Here is an 11,650-nt window from a genome sequence, read left to right as displayed (position 1 = left end):
GCAGACCTTTTCATCAAGGTTCTGACATTAAGACATACTTCCCACCCTTTCTGCAGTTATAACAACATGTTCGTGGGAGCCGATATCTCAGGAGGACTTTATTGTGCCCCAAGGCATTTTTTTTTGTTCCTTTTTCTTTTTTTTGTTTTAGTTATTAGAACTTTTCCGAAAATAAAACCTTGGGTAGAAACATATATAAAATTAATTTACATATGTGAAAAAAAAGCCCAGAGCTGCCCTTATGAAAGTATGGGTGGTGGTGTGGCCAGGCCTGTGTCTGTTCTGCCAACACACACCCTCACCCTAGACCCCTAAGTAAGCTCTGAGATGCCTCTAGAGTATACTTCAGATTTGAAAACTGCAGCTCCAGGGCCATGTAAGGAATTTGCATTCTCTATAATCTCTTTTTTACCATTGAGATATAATTGAAATAGAGTAAATTTACCCTTTTTAGTATCCAGTTCAACACGTAATTGTGTATCTGTCACCATAATCAAGATGGGAACCGTTCCATCCCCACCCTCCAGAACTCCACTGCATCCTTTTATAGCCCCATCCTTCCCCGACCCTCAGCCCCTGGCAACTACTTATCACTTTTCTTTCCCTATAATTGTGCCTGTTTCCAGATGCCATATAAATGGAATCATACACCTGGCTTTTGAGTTAGACCTCTTTTACTTAACATAATGTATTTGTTCCTTTTAGGATTGTATCTTTAAGGAAAACATATTTTTATACCCAAGATATTTTGAGCTCGAAAAGAATGCTTTTGGGCCGGGTATGGTGTTTCACACCTGTAATCCCAGCACTTTGGGAGGCTGAAGTGGGCAGATCATGAGGTTAGGAGATCGAGACCATCCTGGCCAACACTGTGAAACTCTGTCTCTACTAAAAATACAAAAATTAGTTGAGCGTGGTGTCGTTTTCCTGTAATCCTAACTACTTGGGAGGCTGAGGCAGGAGAATCACTTGAACCAGGGAGTTGGGAGGTTGCAGTGAACCAAGGCTGTGCCACTGTACTCCAGCCTGGCGACAGAGTGAGACTCCGTTTCAAAAACCAAGAAAACAGAAAGAAAATGAATACTTTTAAAACATTGATTTTTATGTATTTACAGGTTGCAAGTGCAGGTTTCTTACATGCGGATATTGCATAGTGGTGAAGTCTGGGTGTTTAGTGTTACCATCATCTGAAGAGTAAACATTGTACCCAACAGGCATTTTTCCAACCCTCACCCCCCCCAACCTCCCACCTTTCATAGTACAGTGTCTGTTATTCCACTCTGGATGGCCATGCACACTCATTGTTGAGCTCCCGCTTATAAGAACCTGCAGTATTTGACTTTCTGTTCCTCAGTTATTTCACTGAGAATAATAGCCTCCAGTTCCATCCATGTTGCTGCAAAAGATATGATTTTTTCTTTTTTCTTTTTTTTTTGTGGCTGAGTAATATTCCATGGTATATATGTGCCTCATTTTCTTTATCGAATCTGGTGTTGAAGGATGCTTAGGTTAATTTCATATTTTTGCTACTGTGAATAGTGCTGCAATAAACATGTGAGCGCAGGTATGTTTTTTATATAATGATTCCTTTCCCTTTGGATATATAGTCAGTAGTGGGATTGCTGGTTTGAATGGTAGTTAAGATAAACACTTTTTAAAACTAGAATATTCTAGTCGAGGTTCTCTTGGGATCCAGTTGGTTTTCTGTACTCTTCTTATGTTGAAATTGATGCTGCCCACAGTTGCTTGTTTGGCTTCCTGGAAAAATACTAAAGGAACTGCAGTGTGAATGTGACCTGCCGAATAAGGGCGGCTCACTTACCTGTGTTTTCAGGGCATGACGTCGCATTCTCTGCCCAAAGCCTGCCATACACTGTGACTTCAGTCAGCAGCTATTGCCAGTGAACGTTTCTGTGGACTCTATTTGTATTCCTGTAGGCTCATCAGATTCAAGAGATGTTTCCCCAGGTTCCATACCATCTAGTGCTGCAGGACCTCCAGCTGACACGCTCAGTGGAAATAACAACAGACAACATTTTAGAAGGACGGATCCAAGTACCTTTTCCTACACAGGTAAAACAGGGATTTTAAAGCATGACAAATGGATTCTGTCTTCACAAAGATTGAATACTCTAGGTTAACTGTTTTAGTTACTTAACAGCTGAATATTATTTATGACTTAGTGAAGGGTTTCTGCAAACTCCCTCACTTTCCCTAATTAATAACTGAGAACAGACTCACTGAAGATAAGGTGAGTATTTGAGTAACTTTTTGTTCAGACATGCGCTCTAAACCAGCCTGCCCTTGCCAGTCTAGGAAGTCATAGTATTAGTTCCTATTGGACAAAGACTGACACTTTTTTTCTTTGAAGGGCAGATAATAAATATTTTAGGCCCCATAATCTTTGTTGCTTCTCAGCTCTGTTGTCATAGTAGTACAGCAGCCATGGATAGTATTTAAGTAAATGAGCAAGACTGTGTTCCAATAAAACTTTATTTACAAACATAATTAGAGTAGTGAACTGGGCCTTCAGGCTGTAGTTTGCCAACACCCTGCTCCAGGAGCTAGTGCCATCTGTCCCTAGTTGGCTTTGCACACTGGTGTGGTGTTCTACTAGCTACCATTCATCTATCTGAAGTGGTATTTTTGGTTTTTAAAAAGGTCAGATCTCCACTTTGATGGGTACAAGAAGTATTAATATATATGAGCCTTCTGGCAGGACCACAGAATTTGTTTATGACCAGGGAATAATCTACCCCAAATTATTGTTTTAGTATGTAAAAATATGTGGGAATCTATTAATAAAATTCTAAAACCTGAAACTCTCTGAAGCGGGAAAGAGCACAGACTTAGTCACATGGGCGGACATATTAGATGTGATTCCCGGTTCTCAGCTATTTGACCTGGCTTTGACTGTGGATTTCCCCAGAAGCAGACCCTGGGACAAGGATTTGAATGCACGTAGTTAAATTTGGGAAGTGGCCACAGGAATCACAGGTTATGGGTAGGGACATGACCTGGGGAAAGGAGAGTGGCCAGTAATGGGTTTGTTATCAAGCAAGTTACCACCATGGGTGACTGAAGCTCCTTCCCATTTGGTGCCTCTGGGATACAGCGTAGAACATATGCCTCGCGGGAGATGAGGAGCTAGGGTGTTCCTAGAGTTATTCCCTTCCTCACTGGTTGAGGGCTGCCTCTGGAGTGGCTGAATTACCTCATGTAGCCAGAGAAAGTCCTCAGGCAATGAAATACAGACACCAGCCAGCCAGCAAGCACTGAGGCAGCGAGACCTGAGGGGTGCTGGCCGGTCCCCAGAGTGTCTGCAGCATTGTGTAGATCCTAAACTGGCTAGAAGGAGAGTAACAGCAGCACCTGTTTCACAGGATGTGAAGATCAATAGTCACGTCCCGGGTTTCCGTGGTGCCATGTGTGAAGTTAGGTGTTCAGTCAGTGTTATCTGCCGTTATCATTGTTTTCGTTGTCTCGTTACTGTTACTCAAGAGGAAACTAAATGTGGGGCCGGTTGACTCTCACTGACTCTCAGACGTGGAATTCTAGGTTAGGCCCCAGCCTCCTTTGTCTTGCTTTTCATCTTTAAGGCAATTTAATTTCTGTGATGCTGTAGACTTCCTTCAGGTTACAGGCTGGGTTGGGTACCACAGCTCCCTCTGCCCTCCAGGGTTTCCCTGAGTCTGATCTGATTTCTGAGTGACTGTGGACTGTGTGGTGCTTTTTCTCTTCCAGCGGTCCGATAGTATCAGACCTGCATTGAACAGTCCCGTGGAAAGGCCAAGCAGTGACCAGGAAGAGGGAGAAACTTCTGCTCAGGTAAGACCCGCACTCTAGCAAGGGTGAGTTCCTGGAACTGTGGAGGGGAATGTGGTCCTGGCAGTGGTCTTCCTCAGTCCTGATGCCTGTGAGGCTGAGGACAAGAGTACAAAAGAAACTGTGCTGTATCTGCCCCAAAGATGAAGGGCAGCAAATCAGGCTGTATCCGTGGTGTGGCCCGTGTTTCCACCCAGGGCTGGCAGCCACTCCCTGGGTATTGCCCTCATGTGCTGGAGGAGAAAGGGGCCGTGCTTCCCTGGGCCAGCCCTGCGACCTTGAGCCTGGGTGAGAGCCCGTGGAAGGGCAGAAAGAAGCTGGGCTCGGGACTGGGAGGGTGCCTGGACCCATCTAAACCCAGATGGGGATGGCCTAGGGCAAGCTCTCCAGGAGCTGAGGCCATCGAGATGCCCTCCCCTGCACCTCACCTGTCCAACTCAGGATTTCCAGATACTTCATGCATTTTGCAAAACAAACTGCCTGAGCTGGCTGGGGCTGGGGGAAGCATGGCTTTCTTGAGAACCAGATCTGTCTGGTGATCCACTTTGGGTGCCTCGAGGTGGCCACCCTAACCCCAAGCAGCAGGGCCGAGGCACCACCCTCCCTCGCCCATGCCCTCCGCCCTTCACCTGCGTCCCTAGTTCCCACTCCTCTTCTGTGATCCCATTCACTTCCTTAGTTTTACCATGTCAGAGCACTTTCTTGTGCAACCACAAATAAAAATTGGACAACCCCGCCTTTGCATTTCTGTGTTTGTGCTGTGAGGGGCTTTCCTGCATGTGGGCTTGGGTCTAGGGTGCTGCTGCCTTCCTTACCAGGGTGCAAAAGGTCTCTTCTAGAAGCACTGGTAAGTGACACAAGCTTTCACCTCTTGTGTTTTTCTCTACAAATAGCAAACAGTAAAAGCTACTAGGATTTCTTCAAATCTGTTGCTGGGTTAAGATTTTCATATCCACATCTGTAATTGGATTATGCGTCATTTGTGAAATGGTGTATGGCTTCTAAGGAAGGGGTCCATGTCTGCATTTCCAGTTTTTGGATAGCTGGCGAAGCTGAGATAGGGACACCAGATGGGCTTGGGGGCATCTGTGGGTACAGCACATTCAGTCTCCGGATTTTTCCACCTCTGCTTCTAGAGTTAGCATGAAGATTTCTAAAATATATATATATTTTAGAAAGTATATGTTTCACAAGGAATCTTGCTGTGCAACATTTTTGGTCATTTGTGAAGAAATAACAAGTCCTTGAATACAATCAGTTAACAGAAACTTCAGTGTAGCCCAGTAAGCTTGTCAGCTCCACTCGCCCTCCATGCTGGTCTCTGCCCTGCCCCCGCTCACACTGGTAATAGTCAGGCTTGCAGCTACACAGAGCAGGGGCTGTGGTGGGCTGCTCCTGTCTTTCCAACGTCTCCTTGCCCCCTCACTTACCGTTCTTCCTTTCTTTCTTTTCTTTCCTTCTTTCTTTTCTTTCTTTCTTTCTTGACAGGGTCTCGCTCTGTTCAGGTTGGAGTGCAGTGGCATGATCTCTGCTCACTCCAGTCTCCACCTCCAGGGTTCAAGTAATTCTCCTGCCTCAGCCTTCCGAGTAGCTGGGACTACAGGCACGCACCACCACATCCAGCTAATTTTTGTATTTTTAGTAAAAACAGCTAATTTTTGTTTTACCATGTTGGCCAGGATAGTCTTGATCTCTTGACCTTGTGATGCGCCCGCTTCAGCCTCCCAAAGTGTTGGGATTACAGGTGTGAGCCACCGCGCCCACCCTCACCATTCCTTCTAACCTGCTCTAGGCTCAGGCTTAGAGGAGAGGGTTAGGACAGGACAGTGAGACCCCAGCCTGTGTGTGTGTGTATATATATGTAGATGTTGTGCCCCATCTGGCCCCAGAAACCTCAAATATACTTCCTTTGACCCTAGGTTGGCTGTTGATGACCACTCCCACCTTCATGGGTGTCTCATCATCTCTCCAAGTGGTCCTTTTGGGCAGAGTTGTTTTTAACAACCTTAGGCTGGTTCCCTCGAGCAGGAGCCCCGTCCAAGCTCCAGGACACACAGTGTTAACTGGAGTCAGTGGAAGGCAAAAGTGTTGCCATCACAGCTCCCCGCTGCCCTGTTTTTTTATTGACTACTCCCAGTTTCTTTCGGTAGATTTCTCAGGTGTATGCAGCCACCAGTTCCCCCGTTCCCTGACTCTAGGAGATACGAGTGGTTCTCTTGAAGTTCCCTTTTGAGCTGAAGGCAGGAAGAAGTGAGGGTGGGTCTGGCGGGAACTCTGAAGTAAAACAGCCTGCACCTCAGCTGTACCCACCTCCACCCTGTCACAGCCTAGAAGCGGGCAATGGGCTGACCCTGGCTAGCCCAGGTCTGCATCTGGGAGCATGAGCAGCACAGATGGTCGGGCATCTGCTAGGACACAGGGGTGCCTGGGCATTGTCGTGGACTTTGGAGCTTCAGCCAAAGCCAAGGAACCATATAATCCATCCTGTCTCTTAGATACTTAGGGCTGGGCACAGTGACTCTCACCTGTTGTCCCAGCACTTTAGGAGGCTGAGGTAGGTAGATCGCTTGAGCCTAGGAGTTTAAGACCAGCCTGGGTAACATAGCAAAACCCTGCCTCTACAAAAAATACAAAAATTAGCCAGGTGTTGTGGCATGAGCTTATAGTCCCAGCTACTTGGGAAGCTAAGGTGGTAGGATCACCTGAGCCTGGGGAGGTTGAGGCCGCGGTGAGCCGAGATTGCGCCACTGCTTCCCAGCCTGGGTGACAGAGTGAGACCCTGTCTATAAAGAAAATAAATAAATAGCTGCTTAGCATTTATTGTTTTTACCTCTGTTTTCAGAGTCAATTGAGGTTATAAAATTTGTGCAGAAGATTTGATAAGACTGTTTTACATTTTTGAGCAATTAGTAGAAGTGAACAGAAAATTCCCTGTGATGTAAACTCACAGTTGACGTGTTGGTAGCATATTCTGAGAGTGCAGCTTGAAGGTGCTTATGTTCTTCATGCTGGTAATCGTTTACTGAGCCCTCTGATGTGGAACATTCTGTGAGTCAGGTCTTGTTCTTGGTGCTACTCAAGCCGTAGGCAGCAGGCCTGCTCCGTTACCGGTAGCTTATGGTTCCTATTTCCTGCCTCCCTGCTTGGCAGCAGCCCACCCTTTAAATCCAGAACAACCTTGTCTGGGGTGCCCTGTAGGCAGGGAACCTGCTTAGGAGGGAGGCCTGTGTTCACAGCTACCTCTTTGCTTCCTCCCCTGTGTCCAGACCGAGCGTGTGCCGCTGGACCTCAATCCTCACCTGGAGGAGACACTGGACTTTGGTGAGGTAGAAATGGAGCCCAGTGAGGTGGAAGACTTCGAGGCCCGTGGGAGCCGCTTCTCCAAGTCTGCTGATGAGAGACAGCGCATGCTGGTGCAGCGTAAGGATGAGCTCCTCCAGCAGGCTCGCAAGTGAGTCGCTTCTCCAGCCACGCTTGGCATAATCCAGGTCAAAAACCAGTGGCTAAAGGCCGTTGTCAGGCCCATGTCTTCTCTTTTTAAACAGACGCCAACAGTGAAAAGCCATTACATGCCACCCCCAAACTCAGATTTCGAGCCTCTCTTGAAAAACCAGAGCATCTGATAACACTGGGCCCAACTGGTCTACACCTCTGATGCTGGTGTCACTGGTCATCTCCCCTGGACCCCTTTGGCCACGCTTGCCAAGAGAGCACTTGTGTGCCAACCTGTTCTAAGTCCTTTATGTGAATTATTGTACCAGCTCCAAGAGGGAGCACTGTTAACCCATTTGGCTGACATAGAGGCTGGAGAGGTTAGCACTGGCCGGGCCCTGGCATCTCCTCCCAGGCCCTTCCTCTTGACCACTCTGCTTTTCAGCTGAGCGTTGTGAACACACACGGTGCATCTGTGTGTGACACCCCCATGGCTAGTGGCAGCTGCAGCAGGTGCATCTTGTGGATAGAGGGGTTTTGTCCCAGCTCTTGAGGACAGGGCTAGCACTGCGTTCATCCAGTGGGTTTGGGCCCTGGTGGACCCTGTCATTGTGGGGGTTCTGTGCTGCGCCTGTGGGTGGAGGGGACGGGCAGGAAGAGGCAGCGTGGAACAGCACTGGAAGGTTCCTCCCTGGTGCAGAGAGAACTTGCGCCCATCTGTTGGGGGCTGGATGTCTTTGTCATGGGTGGTGCTGAGTGACAGCTTCATGAAGGTGCCTAGACATGGGGAGTTGTGAAATCAGCCTTCTGGATGTGTTCCACAGTTCCTGTCTCTCCCATGTGAGAGAAAAAAACTCTTCTGTTTTTTCTAGGCGTTTCTTGAACAAAAGTTCTGAAGATGATGTAGCCTCAGAGAGCTTCCTCGCCTCAGAAGGTGCGTCCTCCGACCCCGTGACCCTGCGTCGAAGGATGCTGGCTGCCGCTGCAGAACGGAGGCTTCAGAAGCAGCAGACCTCCTAGCGCTCCCTTGCCTCCCTCAGCCGCCTCCTGCGGAGGAGGCCTGTCCCAGTTCTGCTCGCCGCGTGGAGAAGCGGGCTTGACTGCATTGCCGCTGTATAAAGCATGTGGTCTTATAGTGTTTGGACAGCTGACAGATTTAATCCTTCTTTGTAATACTTTCTATGTGACATTTTCTTCCCCTTAGAAACACTGCAGATTTTCACTCTAGCCATGATCTCTTCTGGTGTTGACTGGACTGCCTGGGGTGGGGGACGAGCAGGAGGCAGTGAGCAGTCGCCTGCCTGCAGGCAGCTTCAACTCCTGCCTCATGCATACATCCCACAAATGCAGGTGTCCTGAGCGCCACATCCAGCGGGAAGAGTGTGGGGGAGACGCCCAGTGTGAGCCCGCCCCCACATCATGGGGTAACATCTGTTAGCAAACTGCTGTCCTTGTGGAAGCGTGCAGACTGTGCCAGAGGCCAGACCCATGGGCTCCTGGACCCCTGAGCCAGCAGGGCAACTTGGAATAGGAAATCTTGGTTCAATACCTGAGGCAGAGCGGGGGAAGCCCAGGGCTGTAGGTGTGACAGAATCACCCGTTTCTGTCCCACTACATCCGGGACTGACTTTCTGAGACCCTAATCCAAAGCCAGCTTGATTTCCGTGACTCTGGTGCTCCTGCCTCTCATGAGTACGTGCCATGGGTTCCCTCCCCTCCCAGCATTTCCTTGTCCCCTGTGGACCTGGGGAGTGTTAAGCAGCAAGCTTTGGTTTATGGTTTTCATTTATTGGTCAAGTAAATTAGGCAATGCCGAAGCCTGTGGGTTTGGTCCTTGAACAAGATGTGGGCCTTGCCAGATGGGAGAGTAAACCTTGAAGGGCCTTACTGAAGAAATAAAAGATAACTTTTGTATCTTTTACCCCGGGAGCGCTACGTTTTCATAGCTGTGTTCTTCCTGGTTTAATTCAACAGAGACGGTAAGGTGTGAACCTATATGGCCTTGGAGCAGACCCAGGTCCCAAATCTCTTCAAATTTGTTTAACTTTAAGGATTTGAACCGTGCAGTCGTAGGTTACAGACTTCAGTTTTATGGCCATTGGATTACCTTTTTTTTTTTTTTTTTTTTAACTGTTTGAAAGATTTGTTTTGTGGTAGTCCTTTTGGGAAGAATCCAGTATTATCCATAATTATTGGCAAAGTTAAATGTATTTTACATAACTGAAAGTTTTTAGAATGTTGAAAAGTAATTGAAAAAGGTGATAGGTACATTTTTAGGCAAAGATAATTTATTTCAATAAATCTTTCAAAAGCCTTACCTTGAAATGCTGTTAGTAAATTTCTCTGATTTTTAAAAAAAACAATTTGTTTTGCTGAGAGCATAGCTATTTGTTTTTATTGTAAAACAATAATAATAATAAAAAGCAAACTCTACTAGTGTGCTGTGTGTGGCTGGAAGCTAAGGCAGCTTTTTCCAGAAGTGCCATTAAATCTCATTTTGATTTGGATTTTGTGAGCACTATTTTGGTTGGAGGGTTTTTTCCATCATTTTGAATTGAGAACTTTTATTTTTCCTAGTAATATATTTGGAGAGGGCAGAACTGCATTTTTCTTTCCCTTGTATTTATATGTTTTTTTTTTTTCAGGTAAGTGGGTAGCAAAAGATTCTTTTACTCTCCTGGAGTTATGTTATACTTTACACGTTGCCCCCATTATAAATGCTACTAATTCCATGTGTTTGCCTGTTTCTGATGTGTGAAAAGAAACAGTTGTTTAGATCGATTTTAGAGGGTCTTGACACGTAAAACAGCCATACCACACTGTTCGCTGCAGGAGCTTAAGGAGCTTGTAATGACCCAAAAAGCCAAGTCCTCAGTCCGCCGATCCATTTCACACCTGGACCCTTGAGGGTTTCGCCACTTTCTGGGGGCATCCAGGTGCCTCAGGTGCTGAGGGCAGTTATGACGGTGGGCCTCTCCTCCCAGGACCCGTTTCACTGCCCTGGATGGCTGCAGGGTCAGGCAGATGGCCTTCACGCCCAGTGCCTGGAGAAGCAACGCTCAGGCTGGGCTGTGGATCCAGGTTTGTAAGCTCAGCACAAGGCGTGGCCAGGTTCTCTGGTGGATGGTGGTTGAACTTCCCCTGGCCTCTGTGGGCTCTTTGGGAATGAGGCTGTGTTGCCCCCTCCATTTTCTTAGTGGCCCTGTTTTGTTGACCTCCTGGGTGCTCTTGAGTTTTTGTTTTGTTTTGAATTGTGAGGCTTTTATGTACCATAGAGGATGATGGAGCATATGGCTCTTTCACTTGTGTTGATGTGAATCCAGGTGCCCAGGCGGCCTCTTGGGCTAAGTAGACAAAGGGCTCTTTTATCTGTAGGCAGCAGACTTGATCCTCTCTGTGGTGGCTTTCAGTTCTGCTGGAGCAGGACACACATGGAAAAGGAAGCCACGGCCTTGCCGACAAGCCTTGGCAAAGAGCAGTGCCCGCCCGCCTGCCCTCAAAGGCCCTCTAGCATCTGGGCCTCCGCCTCGCAGGGCTGCTGCTTTTCTGTTAGGTTAGACGTGGCTCCAGCCTGGCTGATGTTAGAATCACTGGGGAGCCTTTAGGTGGAATCATTTACTGTCAACAACTGAGGTGAGCCGCCTCTGGCAGCCATTACACACAAGGTCAGGCCCTCATAGTGTGGGACAGAGCAGTCTCTGCGGCCAAGGAGATCCAGTCACGAAATCCAAAAGAGGGCAGAGTTGAGAGGAATCTGTCTGCAACTCTTGGGGTCCTGTGGGAGAAAAACAGGTTTCTCCCCAAAAGAGGGGTCTGTGGTGCTTTTTCTGTTTTCCTTAGGGCTCTGAGTCATTAGAGGTCCCCTCTAGATCTTTTCATGTGGTACCCAAGATGGCAAAGAGGAAGAAAGGGGACGGAGGAGGGGAAGTAAGCGGGAGGATGCTTAGGAAACGAAGCGCGCAGAGAGAACAAACACGTATTTATTTTTAAAGAGGGGGTTCCAGTTGACTAGAAAATAATGCCAAAAACAGGATCCCAAAAGAGAAAAAGTAGGAAGTCCTTACCAAGGTAAACATATATCTTGAATATTGGCTTTTAATTAATAGGCTGACTTCTAACTGTAGAGCTCTTTTAAAAAAAAGCCTTTCAAGCCTCTTATTACCTGATTTTAGGTGGGACAAACGGCTGATATTTCTTGATTTTGAGTCTTTTTAGCCAAAGATACTCTCCCAAGTGGCAAAGCCTTATCCCCAAACATCGAAAGTCACGCAAATATCAAACCAAAAGGGACTGATTCTCTGGGAATGGAATCGGCTGTAGCAGTGAAAGTGCCACTGTTGTTTCTTTGGTTTTTTTTTAATCTTGCAGGGGATCCAAAGCAGGCAGTTTGAGC

The 11,650-nt window shown here is 47.3% G+C and overlaps 1 protein-coding gene across 3 annotated transcripts in view; it reads left to right on the top strand.

Annotated features, from left to right (window-relative positions):
• AMFR (autocrine motility factor receptor) overlaps positions 1-9,690 on the top strand; it is a 53,912-nt gene extending 44,222 nt beyond the window's left edge. For 2 of the 3 annotated variants that reach the window (XM_032283909.1, XM_032283910.1), the window contains exons 11-14: positions 1,939-2,073; positions 3,745-3,828; positions 7,092-7,276; positions 8,130-9,690. In XM_032283909.1, coding sequence (XP_032139800.1) covers positions 1,939-2,073; positions 3,745-3,828; positions 7,092-7,276; positions 8,130-8,277 — 552 coding nt within the window. In that variant the 3' untranslated portion in view covers positions 8,278-9,690. The remainder of the gene's footprint in view (positions 1-1,938; positions 2,074-3,744; positions 3,829-7,091; positions 7,277-8,129) is intronic. The other variant, XM_032283911.1, reaches the window with a different exon arrangement.
• The last annotated feature ends 1,960 nt before the right edge of the window (positions 9,691-11,650 follow it).

The sequence above is a fragment of the Sapajus apella genome, unplaced genomic scaffold (genome assembly GCF_009761245.1).
Source record: "Sapajus apella isolate SASKATOON/1434 unplaced genomic scaffold, GSC_monkey_1.0 scaffold15, whole genome shotgun sequence".
Classification (NCBI taxonomy): Eukaryota; Metazoa; Chordata; class Mammalia; order Primates; family Cebidae; genus Sapajus; species Sapajus apella.
The sequence above is the reverse complement of the archived record's forward strand: the minus strand, read 5'-3'. Positions and strand labels throughout refer to the sequence as shown.